Below are 15,754 nucleotides of genomic sequence, written 5' to 3'. Positions count from 1 at the left end.
GGAGATTAACACATGGAGCTAAGCAAAATGGGCATCAAGGACTCACCAACTGCACTGAATTCAAACATTGAAAAAAACTAAAAAGTTAATGAAAATGTGGGCAAGTTCTATACTCTTAGATTTTTTAAATTATGGTAAAATATACATAAAATAAAAATTATTACTTAAACCATTTTTAAGTGTGCAGTTCAGTGGCATTAAGTACCTTCACACTGCTGTGCAACCATCACCACCATCCATCTCCAGAACTCTTTTCATCTTCTAAAACTGAAACTCGGTACCCATTACTTTTCAACATGGCAGAAGACAGAGATGAAAATGCTTAGAGGACCTAGGCGCCCCTTGACTTGATGAATGTGTTAAGAACTGGAGAGTTGTATTATTTGAGAATAGTAGTGAGACAGCTATATTTCTTCGTAATGGAAGAGGCAGGAAGTACTTGACATACAGAGAAACCTAGTTAAATTGTATAAAAATGAACTGCAGGTTCTGGTTACATTATTATAATAAATGACTTTTTTCTAATTTATTTATTTATTTTTTATTTATTTTTGGCTGCGTTGGGTCTTCATTGCTGCACGCGGTCTTTCTCTAGTTGCAGCGAGCAGGGGCTACTCTGTTGCGGTGCGCAGGCTTCTCATTGCTGTGGCTTCTTTTGTTGTGGAGCACGGGCTCTAGGTGTGTGGGCTTCAGTAGTTGTGGCACGTGGGCTCAGTAGTTGTGGCTCACAGGCTCTAGAGCACTGGCTCAGTAGTTGTGGTGCACGGGCTTAGTTGCTCTGTGGCATGTGGGAATCTCCCCGGACCAGGGCTCGAACCCCTGTCCCCTGCATTGGCAGGCAGATTCCTAACCACTGCACCACGAGGGAAGTCCCTATAATAAATGACTTTGCAGAATTAAAGATCTGGTATATGATTTTACTTAGAAAACAATTTAGTTGAAAAGCAATAGTATTCCTTCCTTTAAAACCATTTTTTAATAGTTATAATGATAAATACCTTTTTTAAAAGTCCTTATGTATTAGTCATTGCTGTTGCAAAGTACCTTATATGTGTTATTTAATTTTACAACCACCCTATTAAGAAGGGAGTAGTTTACAGGTGAGGAAACTGAAGTTTATAGAGATGAAGTCATCTACCCAAGGTTATCTAGGGTCTGCCTGATTCTCTAGCCCATGTTCTTAAATCATTCTATCCATATTGTCTCCCTGTAATTAGCACAGTTGGTACCCTTTGCTTTTCACCTGCTGACATTTAGGATAAAGCTTATCCTAAATCTATGTGACATATGTACTAAATGGCCCAAGACTGACAGATGGCACACTTTAGTTTCATACATTAAATGGTTCTTTTACTGAACTAATAAATTATCAATATATTTCAAAAGAATTAACAAGTGTGAAGCAGAATGGCACAATATAGAGGAAGAGGGCTTTGAACTCACAGAGACTGCAGTTTGAGTTCTTGTGCCAACACTTAAGTCATCTTAAATAAGTTATTTGACTTCTCTAAGCTTCAATTTCCTTATCTAAGGACAATCTGAAAATATTTTATAGTTGTGAATATTAAATGCATGAATGAGAAAGCATTAAGAGAACACTGTGAGGGCTCAATAATAATTATTTATATAATTCTGTAGAGGTCTGCTTCTAGCTCTAGAAGATTCTTGCCACTTATATTTATACTTGATTTTTAAAATACTTTTAAAAATGTTCTGTTAATAAAGTCAACAAATGTTTATTGAACAACTACATTGTCCTAAACGTGGTTCTATAAACCAGACACTCACAACTCTGGTAGATATTACTGTAAGGACCTTAATAGCAAATTTTTTTTAACTCCCAAAATAGAGAATTCCCTGGTGGTCCAGTGGTTAGGACTCCATGCTTTCACTGCTGAGGGTCCACCCAGGGTCAGGGAGCTAAGATCCCACAAGCTGCGTGTTGTGGCAAAAAAGAACCCCAAACACAAAAAACAAAAATAAACTCTAAGTACATGAAGTAATTTCATTTGCATCATATAGTATTAAACCAAAACCCAAGAGGGTCTTTCCTGAAGTCTTCTCAGACTTCATCTAGTCTTACTCCATGCTCTTTTCGGTAACTGCATCTTCTCCTGAGCTATGATCAAACATCACATCTAGGCAGATGATTACACACTTCAACTTGAGCCCCGATATCTTCTCCTGAACTCTTGCTGGATATTAACTTTGAAGTGTCTATAAGAAATTCATCATTTCTCCTCTTCTTCGTCCACTGCTACCACCAAAACTAGCTCTTCCTCATCCCTAATCTGCACTGTTAGTGGTTTCAAACCTCAAAATTATCTTGCTATCTCTTGTTCCCTTGTCTGTAATTAGTGTTCTTCCATATACCATTCAGATCTATTCCTTCTTGTCCATTCCTTCCACCAACACTAGTTTGGGACCTCATTCCCTCTAACTTAGGCTATCGAAAGGCACTTGATGTCACTTTTATTTGTTGAAAAGAATAATTATAAAGACTATGGCAAACAAGGGAAATATATTAACTGAATAGAACCTTAAAGTAATTAAACGCAATGTATACTACCATTCCAACCATGTAGAAAAAGTATATATAAGAGGACAAGGATAAAATGCAAAGATGAACACTGTTCAGCTGTTAATAATAGGATAATGGGTGGTGTAGTAAAGATGTTAAACAGCAGTCCCCAACCTTTTTGGCACCAGGGACCAGTTTTGAGGAAGACAATTTTACCACGGACCAGGGCAGGGTGGGGGATGGTTCAGGCAGTAATGCCAGCGATGGGGAGCAATAGGGCGCGGCAGATGAAGCTTCATTCGCCTGCCTGCTGCTCACCTCCTTCTCTGTGGCCCGGTTCCTAACAGGCCACAGACCAGTACCAGTCCACAGCCCAGGGGTTGGGGACCCCTGAAGTAAAGTACCCAAAGTACCCATAGCCTCTCCAGAAGGAAAATTCTCTAGGCAGCCATATTTAGTACCATATCACCCTCCTTTCTTCTGATCCTTACCCACAAGCATAGCCGGTTACACTAAGGATGGATCCTCGGTCTGACCCAAGGATAGCCAGTAATCTCTGAGGTAGTCTGGTGTGGAAAACTGCCCCCAAAAGAGAGGAGCTGCACCAGGAGTTTAAATTAGAAAAGGCAGAGAAAACAGGGCAGTTATAGTGAAAACGTCAACATATATGTAGAGAGAAAGGCTACAGTGTGAGATATGAACAATGAGGAGCCATAAGCGAGCTAAGGTTACAAGTATGCCAATCCAAAGAATGGGGAGAAACTAAAAGATGGAGAAAAGAAACATAGGCAGACACACAGCTGGTGGCAGGCACAGTGAGAAGCCAATACAGAGTGATTCACTGAGCCATGTTATTGGTGTAGTATGAGTATGAAGAACTTGGCTCTGCCATTTACCAGCTGTGTAACCTTGGGCAAGTCCTTTACCCCTCTGTACCTTTATTTGCTCATCTGTGTAAAGGGTGGTTTATCTAACTGGGTGGTTACGAGGCCTGAATGAGTAATGTAACAGTGCCTGGCACACAGAAAGCACTTGATAAATGCTATTACTATCACATTCATCATCATTATCCACAAGCTCCTGCTAAGGTTCCTGAAGCTTCCCTGAGCCAAAATGCTCGGCAGAGAAGTATAGTACCTCTACCTGCTCCAGAGAGACTATAGTTCTGATCCTTGGATTTCCAAAACAGCATATTTCCTTTAATGTTCTAAATATCCTTTCAATAAAACTCCTCATTTAAAATGTAAATGGACTTAATAAAAGAACTACAGGCATACCTTAGAGATATTGTGGGTTCTGCCCTAGACCACTGCAAAAAAGTGAATATTGCAATAAAGCGAATCACATGAATTTTTTGGTTTCCCAGTACATATAAAACTTATGTTTACACTATACTGTAGTCTATTAAGTGTGTAATAGCATTATGTCTAAAAATGTATATATTTTAAAATACTTTATTGCTAAAAAATGCTAACCACCATCTGAGTCTTCAGCAAGTCAATCTTTTTGCAATAGTAACATCAAAGATCACTGAGCACAGATTACCATAACAAATATATAATAAAGAAAAAGTTTGAAATATTGCAAGAGTTACCAAAATGTGACACAGAGACACGAAGTAAGCAAATGTTGTTGGAAAAATGGCACTGACAGACTTACTTGACACAGGGTTGCTACAAACCTTTAATTTGTAAAAAATGTAATAAAATGAAGTATGCCTGTATTTACAAACAGATTTATTTTACTATATTTTATTTTATTATATATTTTACTTTTACCATTAGGGAGAAATTTTACCATCACCAGAAATACATATAAGTGTTCCCTTTTGTCTGTAAGTTGCTGACTCAAGAAAAGCATTAAGAAAATCAATTCTTTAGAACGAACCCATGAAAACAGTCCTTGATGTCCTCAATCTGAAAACCCTGCTCAAAAATCTCCTTTCTGGGGGCTTCCCTGGTGGCGCAGTGGTTGAGAGTCCGCCTGCCGATGCAGGGGATGCGGGTTCATGCCCCGGTCCGCAGGGGACGCGTGTTCATTCCCCGGTCCGGGAAGATCCCTCATGCCGCGAAGCAGCTGGGCCCATGAGCCATGGCCGCTGAGCCTGCGCGTCTGGAGCCTGTTCTCCGCAATGGGAGAGGCCACAACAGTGAGAGGCCAGCGTACCGCAAAAAAAAAAAAAAAAAAAAAAAAAAAAAAAAAAACTCCATTCTGAAATCTTCCTTTCCTGACAATCATTTCATTTCCTTATTTCCTTCATTTCCTTCCCTTTTCCTTATCAGTTAAGTATATGATGCTGATTATATTTTTTCTATATTGTTCTTAGGTTGGGTTATCTTTTATTTTTCCTAATTTCCTCATGTGTTTGTTCCCTCTCACCTATGACAGTATGAACCCCAGAGAACAGGGACTTGTCTCTTCCATTTCTTTCGTGGCAGCAGGAGTGTATAATGAAATAAGCAGGAGATTTAAAATAAGATGCTAGAGATGATAGAGTCAAGCCCCAACTCTCTCACTTCCTACTTCTCTCTTTGGATAAGTCACTCAACCTGTCTCAGACTCCATGGCATTTTCTATAAAAAAGGAAACAATATCCATCTGATTTCAAAGTCCATGTGATTTCTCACTCTGCTTCTCTAACTCTGATAGATGGCATTCATGAAGAGTTTTATAGTTCCATCCTTAGGCACATGCAGTACAGCTCACATTCAAACCTAAAATTACTACGTGGAGAACGATAAAATAACAATTGTTAAGGACAAACGGCGAAGGCCACCTTATCTGGATTTGTGGAGGGCATTTACCTTCTCACAGTTTATCTTTAAAGCAGTGCCTGGAATTAGCTTCCAAGTAACTGTATTTCATCACTTAATCATAAGCCATCATGGTTTGCCCCGCATCCTGCTCCCTAGCAAAGCAAGTTCATTAATCTAACATTAATTTGTCACCACTCGTTGGCAGACTCTGAACTTTTACCTGGCCACAGAAGAATGTGACTTCATAACTCTGACATGAGTATGATTTAAAGCAAAAATCTCATTTGGCTGCACTTGTGATTTTAGCTTAAACTCCTTCCTCTCCTTCTCTCCCCTGCCCCCGCCCAAAATTTATGACAAAACAAACAGCATAAATTAAACAAAAACTGTTGTAGGTCACATTATTATTCTCTTCTGCAGAATCATATAAAAAATAATAATTTATTTCCAGAAATTACCCAAGTAAAATATTTGGGATTCTAACTAATACAGCTGAACAAGAGAGAGTATTAAAAGTATCACAAAATTACCCCCTAGGGGGGTGGGACAGGGAGGGTGGGAGGGAGATGCAAGCGGGAGGAGATATGGGGATATATGTATAGCTGATTCACTTTGTTATAAAGTAGAAACTAACACACCATTGTAAAGCAATTATACTCCAATAAAGATGTTAAAAAAAAAGTATCACAAAATTAAATTCACTTACTTGACATTTCTGACGCAATTGTCGTAGTTCTTTTATAACTGGAGCTAGAGCTGATTTCTTTTCAGATACCAGAGAATTTAGTTTTTTCACCTGTCATTTAAACAAAATATATGACATCTAAGAAAAGAACTCAAAAGAACAAAAATACCATAAAGGTATTTATTGAAGTGTTATATATGAGTGAAAAAAACTATAAATTACTTCAATGTCAAACAATGGGGAAGTCATTTAGTAAGTACTGATTCCTCAATAAGAAGGAATATCATTTAACTCTTCAAAATGTCAATTATTAAAACTGCAAACCATTATGGGAAAATATTTACAATCTAGCACTGAATAACTAAAACAAATTACAAAGTTGCCTTTATACAGCTTTGTATTCTGTAAAAAGTATACAATTATGTAGGTTATATAAAATACACATAAACATAGACGAAGTGATAGTCAAGATAATTAATAACCCAAAAGGCATAAGTAATGACCAATCAGAATGGACACCAGCCATAGAGATGAACAGGGTCTTGGAGGCCTCTGCTGTACTAAATGTTCATCTTTATAGGAGTTAGAATGTGGTGAAATCCAGAGGGTTCTGGGACCAATGTGGACAAGACAGGTGGAGGTGGGTACTCTGAGAGTTTGGGGCAGCAGCTATTTACCAATAAGTAGTGAAAGATTTCAACATTTTAATGCCTGATGAAGCTGTATCCGTGCATTCTGGCTGAATAGCAGTCCTGAATACAGAAAGATACTAAGGACATACACAAAAATGAAATAATTGTATTAATTTAAGTAGCATGATTTGGGGAAACTTGTTTTTTATCTTAAATATTTCTTTAATACCATGTAACTTTTTTTTTTTGGCTGAGCTGTGCAGCATGCGGGATCTTAGTTCCCTGACCAGGGACCGAACCCGAGCCTCCTGCAATGGAAGCACAGAGTCCTAGCCACTAGACTGCCAGGTAATTCCCAATGCTATGTAACTTTTACACACTTCAAAAACCACAAAATTGAACAACCTCTTTACAACCTCATTAGAATGGAAAAAGGTGAAAGAATGTAAAGAAAACATTGTGCAGAAATGAAAATTTGAATGCTTCACTGAAAACAGAACACAAAATATCTGCCTCAGAGGTAGACCATAAAACAAATAAACAAACAAAGCCTGTGTAATCACCATTTCAGACATGTCATCCAGTGTTCGTCCTTTCACTTCATCAACTTCACTCTTCAGGGCGGATACTCTTTCTAGCTCTTCTTGGGTGTAACTATATCCAGATATACCCTTTTTCTCCTCAATAGTTTGCTAAAAGTAAAGAATAAAATAGGTGTAAAAAATGGGGTCCACAAAATGGGTGTCAAAACCTTGATGATTCCATAATAAGTATATAGATTTAATAGGTAACAATAAAGTCGTAAATAAAGTAGTTTAAATCCTAAAGAACAATCTTTATTGACTTCAACAATAATTACGTTCCTTTATACATTATAAACTTATACTGAAGAACTGAGAGGATGGAGCGCCCATTTGTTGAGATGAGGAGGACTTGGGAGGAACAGGTGAGGGAGTAGTAAAGATCAGAAGTTTAGTTTTGGACATGTTACAAATCTGAAATCTCTAGCAGAAATCCAAGAGAGTTCAAGATGTTACATATACAAGACTGAAATTTGAGAAGCAACTGGAGATACAAATTTGTGAGTTGTCTGCATAGACAATATCTTTAAAGCCATAAGAGAATAAGATCACCAAGGGAGTGAGGGTAGAGAAGAGATCCAAGGCCTAAGCCTGGGGAACTCAAACACCTAGGCTTTGGAGAAATGAGAAGAAATCCACCATGGAGTAGGAACAGGAGTGTTAGTAAGGGAAAAACAAGGAGAGTGCAGTGTGCTAGAAGACAAGTAAAGAAAAATTTTACAGGAAGAGGGAGTTATGAACTATGTCAAACACTGCCAATAGGAAGATAACTAAAATGAATCTGTATGGACTAATCTCAGGATATTTTCAGTGGATACAGTGGGTGCTCTGCCCTGATCTGTTTATTGTGTCAGGGTACCCATCCCGTAGCTGTTGTGAGAATTGGTATTTTGATGACAGTCTACAGCTGTCCCTTCTTCAAAGTGTACCCCTGGTTTAACAGGAACTATATCACACCACTTCTTGGGTGGTAGTAAGAGGGTCCATAGCAAATTACTGACTGACACAGGGGTCCAAAGGGGTAGCCCTCTTGCCTAAAGATGAGACCAACTCTGTGATGCAATTTATGCTCCAGAGCTCCTTATGCAATCAGAATGAAATTGGACTCCAACTGAATCCACTTTTTCCTCTTGCTTCATCTTTTTTCCTAAGAGCACTCACTGAATTATTCATATGAGGAGGAATAAGAATTCTTGTTTCAGGTTCTGCTTCTAGAGAACCTGACCAACTACAAGGATGGGCTTCTAAGGTAGGATCACTCCCTAGGTGAATGGAACTGAGAGCCCTATCACTGGGGGCAAGCAGAGTATCGTTAGTCCTAGGCATGTTATAGCAGTACAATTGCTAAGACTGGTGACCTAGGGCAGAATATAGGTGGAAGGGATTATGGTGGGCATGACAATGGAAGGCTTGAATCTCCTTCAAGAGAGTTTGCTGAGAGGAACAAAGTTGACTGACAGCCATAACTGCTGCCCCTCTGGATCCACCATCACGTTCACACCAAGGCCATGCTTCCCCCAGGCTGTTCCCAGCCAGAGGCTGACCCATTCCTGCCTGACAGGGAACTCCTCTAATTGGTGACTGGCTCAGGAACTCCCCATCATCCCAACCAAAACGTCCTTAAAACTGTGCTTACACCCTAAGGCTCTTCCTCTCCAATCCTCCTTCCTTCTTCTTCCTTCACAGAACAGCCTAAAGGCATTTAGAGCCTAAAGGCTTTCCCTGCCGCCTGCTGCTCAATTCCCTTTACCCTTCACAAAGGCTTCCTCCAATAAGTCTCTTATACATCTAATCCAATCTGGGCGTATGCTTCTTGGAGGACCTGAACTATCACAGGAACATACTAGCTGGTACAGTGTTGTTGGTGTTCAAGAAGCATGAAGAAATCGTAACTATAAGGACTATGAAATTGGGGTGGCTGTTGCTAAGCTCAAATGACGGGCTCAAATCCATTAATCAGTAATTTAAAGCAAAGTGATAAGTCAGAGAACCTCCTTAGGAGCTTTAAAGAAACCCTCATTTCCTGTGGCTATGAGGCAGAGAGAGCTGAAAACCACGGACAGGACTTAAATTGTAAGACTGGCAAAACTTCAGAGAAGGCTGAATATGTCCTATGTCAAAGTCAGGGCTCTGATAGGGAAGGGAAAGGGTGCTGAGTCTGAAATGGGGATAACTGGATAGGCTCACTTGAGAACCTTAAAACCCCAGATTATCTTTTATCTTCTGGGCAGTGGCAAATGGCTTAGCTTGTTCGGTCAGGGGCCTGGAGGAAGCAAGATAGCAAGACTAAATGACTGGGGACAAGGAGGTCTCGGGAAGAGGCATCTGGATCGAGCTATAAGAGTTAACACTAAGTGTGAAGATCTCTTCATCACATGTATATGGCCACTGGACAATGTCCACAGTAGAAGAGGCACTCAGCAGCCGAGTGGAAAGGATGATTTGGCCTTTCCAAAAAGGCCAAAAAGGCTGACAGTAGATGTCAGCCAGCCTCTGTCATTGGCCACCCAGTGTGTGGACAATGGGCTCATGAACAGAATGGCTATGTTGGCAGAGATGGAGGCTAAGTATGGACCAAATAACATGGGCTCTCTCACTAATGCTCATCTAGCTAATGCTACTGCCAAGTGTCTGAGCTGGTGGCAACACAGACCAATCCTGAATTCTGGGTATGGAATCATCCCTTGAGGAAACTGATCATCTACTTAGTGGCAATTTGATAACACCAGATTCTTTCTACCTTGAAAAGAACAACACTTCATCCTGAATGAGACTGACCTATATTGTGGGTAAGGGTTTGCTTTTCTTGCCCACAGCGCTTTAGGCAGCACCACTATCCAAAGGCTCAGAATGTCTGGTCTACTGATGTGGAATCCCACATAATATCACCTGAGACCAAGGGACCTACTTTATGGCAAAGTAGGTATGGCGATGGGAATATGACCACAGGATTCAGTCCCTGTACCACACACCATCCAGAAAGCTAATGGCCTGACTGAATAGTGGAAGGGCCCTATGAACGTAAAGCTAAGGTGCCAGCTTGGAATTCATGGCCTGTGAAGATAAGTTCTATTCTTCATGATGGAGTGTATATCTTAAACCAATGCCCATTACATGGTGTTGGGTTCCAAATAGATCCAAAGACCCAAAAATCCATGGGTCTTGGAACCATGAGATGAAAGTATGAGTGTTATCACTCACCAGAATTCCAACTCATACACAGGGAATTATACTTCCCTTCTTGACAACTTTAGGCTCTGTGGGTATAAATGTTCTGGTTTCCGTAAGGCACATGCTTCCACCGGAAGGCACATTGAGAAGCCCTTTAAACTTAATGCTCTGCCTACCATCTTGTCACTTGGGCTCCTCATGCCCACAGACCAGCAGGCAAAGAAAAGAGCGATTTATTGGCAGAATATTTTAAGGGTATACAGATGCTGTTATATAATGAGGGACAGATAGGAATAAGTTTGGCATTCAGGTGATCCATTAGGGCATATCTTGGTACTCTCATGCCCAGTTTTAACAGTAAATGGGTAAGTTTACCAACCACAGCCTGATAAGGGCATTGTACTAGAATCTCATACCTCTTAAGGATGAGGGACTGAGTCATCCCACCAAGTGAGTCATCTAGCAGTCCCAACCTTTTTGGCACCAGGGACCAGGTTCGTGTAAAACAATTTTTCCACAGACGGCGGAGGGTGGGGGTTGGGGGGATGGTTCAGGCAGTAATGCCAGCGACGGGGAGCGGCAGATGAAGCATTGCTGGCTTGCCTACTGCTGACCTCCTGCTGTGCAGCCCAGTTCCTAACAGGCTGCAGACCAGTACCGGTCCATGGCCCGGGAGTTGGGGACCCCTGATAGACCACTGGAGGTGCTAGCCAAAGGTGTGGGGAATCTAGGATGGATGGTAGAGGAAGGAGATATTGAGTATCAATTATGTCCTTGGGACCAAATGAAGCAAAGAGAGTTTTAATTTGTCCTCCTCACCCTCCTGTTTTCCTAGAAATTTTGACCAACTGTAATCCTGTATAAACTATACCAGGATGGAGTGACTTTAATGTGAGAAGCAAGTAGATCTCAGGAGTACAAGGGGTGGCTTATAGTGAATGCTGTTGGTGCTCTACTCAAACCTCATCTGCAAGCTGCAATGAGTGTTGACTGCTAATGGCTCACAGATGTCCCCTTCTCCAGAACATGCCCTTAGCCCAATGGGGGCTGCCTCATCTAGAAGGTTATACCGTGCAATAGCCAATGACTGACTGATATGGGAGTATAAAAGGCCAGCGCCCTTGCCTCAAGGTGGAACCAACTTCATGGTGCAATGTGTGCTCCAGAGTTCCTCATGGGATCTAAATGAAGCTGTTTTCAGTCGGGAATACATCCTTGCTTGGCTTTTTTCTGCTGCTCCATCTGTTTCCCTCATTCCCTTTCTTCTGAAGGTACTCCCTCCCTCAGTAAATCATTTGCACCAAGTATTCCCCTCTCAGGCTCTGCTTCTAAGGAACCCAGCTTAAGAAAAGATGTAAAGCAAAAACTGATGGAACTAAAAGGAAAAAGATCATAGATATTCTAAAACATCTTTTTCAATAACTGATGGAATAAGCAGATGAAAATATAAATAGAAACATGAATACATGGAGGCTAAACAATACACTACTTAATAACCAAGAGATCACTGAAGAAATCAAAGAGGAAATCAAAAACTACCTAGAAATACATGACAATAAAAACACGACAACCCAAAACCTATGGGATGCAGCAAAAGCAGTTTGAAGAGGGAAGTTTATAGCAATACAATCCTACCTCAAGAAACAAGAAACATCTCAAATAAACAGCCTAACCTTACACCTAAAGCAAATAGAGAAAGAAGAACAAAAAACCCCCCAAAGTTAGCAGAAGGAAAGAAATCATAAAGATCAGATCAGAAATAAATGAAAAAGAAATGAAGGAAACAATAGCAAAGATCAATAAAACTAAAAACTGGTCCTTTGAGAAGATAAACAAAATTGATAAACCATTAGCCAGACTCATCAAGAAAAAAAGGGAGAACACTCAGATCAATAGAATTAGATATGAAAAAGGAGAAGTAACAATTGACACTGCAGAAATACAAAGGAACATGAGAGATTACTACAAGCAACTATATGCCAATAAAATGGACAACCTGGAGGAAATGGACAAATTCTTAGAAAAGCACAACCTTCCAAGATTGAACCAGGAAGAAATAGAAAATATAAACAGACAAATCACAAGCACTGAAAATTAGACTGTGATTAAAAATCTTCCAACAGACAAAAGCCCAGGACCAGATGGCTTCACAGGTGAATTCTATTAAATATTTAGAGAAGAGCTAACACCTATCCTTCTCAAACTCTTCCAAAATATAGCAGAGGTAGGAACAATCCCAAACTTATTCTACGAGGCCACCATCACCCTGATACCAAAACTACACAAAGATGTCACAAAGAAAGAAAACTACAGGCCAGTATCACTGATGAACATGGATGTAAAAATCCTCAACAAAACACTAGCAAACAGAATCCAACAGCACATTAAAAGGATCATACACCATGATCGAGTGGGGTTTATCCCAGGAATCCAAGGATTCTTCAATATACACAAATCAATCAATGTGATACATCGTATTAACAAATTGAAGGATAAAAACCATACGATAATCTCAAGAGATGCAGAAAAAGCTTTGGAAAATTCAACACCCATTTATGATAAAAACCCTCCAGAAAGTAGGCATAGAAGGAACTCACCTCAACATAATAAAGGCCATATATGACAAACCCACAGCCAACATCGTTCTCAATGGTGAAAAACTGAAACCATTTCCACTAAGATCAGGAACAAGACAAGGTTGCCCACTCTCACCACTATTATTCTATTATTCAACATAGCTTTGGAAGTTTTAGCCACAGCAATCAGAGAAGAAAAAGAAATAAAAGGAATCCAAATCAGAAAAGAAGAAGTAAAGCTGTCACTGTTTGCAGATGACACGATACTATACAGAGAGAATCCTAAAGACACTATCAGAAAACTACTAGAGCTAATCAATGAATTTGGTAAAGTAGTAGGATACAAAATTAATGCACAGGAATCTCTTGCATTCCTATACACTAATGATGAAAAATCTGAAAGAGAAATTAAGGAAACACTCCCATTTACCATTGCAATAAAAATAAAATACCTAAGAATAAACCTACCTAGGGAGACAAAAGACCTGTATGCAGAACACTATAAGACACTGATGAAAGAAATTAAAGATGATACAAACAGATGGAGAGATATACCACGTTCTTGGATTGGAAGAATCAACATTGTGAAAATGACTATACTACCCAAAGCAATCTACAGATTCAATGCAATCCCTATCAAACTACCAATGGCATTTTTCACAGAACTAGAACAAAAAAATTTCACAATTTGTATGGAAACAAAAAGACCCCGAATAGCCAAAACAATCTTGAGAAAGAAAAATGGAGCTGGAGGAATCAGGCCCCTTGACCTCAGACTATACTACAAAGCTACAGTAATCAAGACAGTATGGTACTGGCACAAAAACAGAAATATAGATCAATGGAACAGGATAGAAAGCCCAGAGATAAACCCACACACATATGGTCACCTTATTTTTGATAAAGGAGGCAAGAATATACAATGGAGAAAAGACAGCCTCTTCAATAAGTGGTGCTGGGAAAACTGGATAGCTACACGTAAAGGAATGAAATTAGAACACTCCCTAACACCATACACAAAAAATAAACTCAACATGGATTAAAGACCAAAATGTAAGGCCAGACATTATAAAACTCTTAGAGGAAAACATAGGCAGAACACTCTATGACATAAATCACAGCAAGATCCTTTTTGACCCACCTCCTAGAGAAATGAAAATAAAAACAAAAATAAACAAATGGGACCTAATGAAACTTAAAAGCTTTTGCACAGCAAAGGAAACCATAAACAAGACAAAAAGACAACCCTCAGAAAGGGAGGAAATATTTGCAAATGAAGCAACTGACAAAGGATTAATCTCCAAAATTTACAAGCAGCTCATGCAGCTCAATATCAAAAAGACAAACAACCCAATCCAAAAATAGACAGAAGACCTAAATAGACATTTCTCCAAAGAAGATATACAGATAGCCAACAAACACGTGAAAGAATGCTCAACATCACTAATCATTAGAGAAATGCAAATGAAAACTACAGTGAGGTATCACCTCACACCAGTCAGAATGGCCATCATCAGAAAACCTACAAACAATAAATGCTGGAGAGGGTGTGGAGAAAAGGAGCCCTCTTGCACTGTTGGTGGGAATGTAAATTGATATAGCCACTATGGAGAACAGTATGAAGGTTCCTTAAAAAACTAAAAGTAGAACTACCATACAACCCAGCAATCCCACTACTGGGCATATACCCTGAGAAAACTATAATTCAAAAAGAGTCATGTACCAGAATGTTCATTGCAGCTTTATTTACAATAGCCAGGACATGGAAGCAACCTAAGTATCCATTGACAGATGAATGGATAAAGAAGATGTGGCACATATATACAATGGAATATTACTCAGCCATAAAAAGAAACGAAATTGAGTTATTTGTAGTGAGGTGGATGGACCTAGAGTCTGTCATACAGAGTGAAGTAAGTCAGAAAGAGAAAAACAAATACTGTATGCTAACACATATATATGGAATCATAAAAAAAAAAAAAGGTTCTGAAGAACCTAGTGGCAGGACAGGAATAAAGACGCAGATGTAGAGAATGGACTTGAGGACACGGGGAGGGGGAAGGGTAAGCTGGGATGAAGTGAGAGAGTGGCATGGACATATATACACTACCAAATGTGAAATCGATAGCTAGTGGGAAGCAGCCGCATAGCACAGGGAGATCAGCTCGGTGCTTTGTGAGCACCTAGAGGGGTGGGATAGGGAGGGTGGGAGGGAGACACAAGAGGCAGGAGATATGGGGATATATGTATATGTATAGCTGATTCACTCTGTTATAAAGCAGAAACTACATACCACTGTAAAGCAATTATACTCCAAAAGCAATGTTAAAAAAAAAAAACATGGAAGATTTGAGTATCATGGTTAACATACTGGACTGAATTGACTTTTATGGAACGCCATCCCCCACAACTGCAGAATATATATTCTTCTCAACTGCACATGGAACAATGATCAAAACAGACCACATGCTGGGCCATAATGCAACATTCAAAAATTTCAAAGGACTGAAATCACAGAGTATGTTTCCTGGTTACAGCGGAAATAAGCTAGAAATGAATAACAGAAAGGTAACTAGAAAACCCCCAAGTGTTTGGTTTTAAGCAATGACCATAGGTCAAAGAAATCACAATGAAAATGAGAAAATATTTTAAAGTGAGCAATAATGCAGTTACTACATATCAATTTTAAAAGTGCTGTTACAATCTATGTTTAGTGCTGTTAGAATCTATGTTTGATGCACTGTAAATTTTCAATCTTAAATTCCCTAGAAGCAAACAATATTCAGCAGCATGAGACAGAAAAGTTCATATTGCCAGCTAATTACAACTGGT

The 15,754-nt window shown here is 39.5% G+C and overlaps 1 protein-coding gene across 7 annotated transcripts in view; it reads right to left on the bottom strand.

Moving 5' to 3' along the window:
- The window catches only part of IFT81 (intraflagellar transport 81), a 144,476-nt gene that overhangs the window by 18,998 nt on the left and 109,724 nt on the right, over positions 1–15,754 (bottom strand). For all 7 annotated transcript variants that reach the window (XM_073790065.1, XM_073790066.1, XM_073790067.1 and 4 more), the window contains 2 exons: positions 7,158–7,286; positions 5,984–6,073 (listed from right to left, as the gene is read on the bottom strand). In XM_073790065.1, coding sequence (XP_073646166.1) covers positions 5,984–6,073; positions 7,158–7,286 — 219 coding nt within the window. The remainder of the gene's footprint in view (positions 1–5,983; positions 6,074–7,157; positions 7,287–15,754) is intronic.

Source organism: Tursiops truncatus, chromosome 13 (genome assembly GCF_011762595.2).
Source record: "Tursiops truncatus isolate mTurTru1 chromosome 13, mTurTru1.mat.Y, whole genome shotgun sequence".
In the NCBI taxonomy this organism is placed as follows: domain Eukaryota; kingdom Metazoa; phylum Chordata; class Mammalia; order Artiodactyla; family Delphinidae; genus Tursiops; species Tursiops truncatus.
Note: the sequence above shows the minus strand (reverse complement) of the source record. Positions and strands in the feature narration are given on the sequence as shown.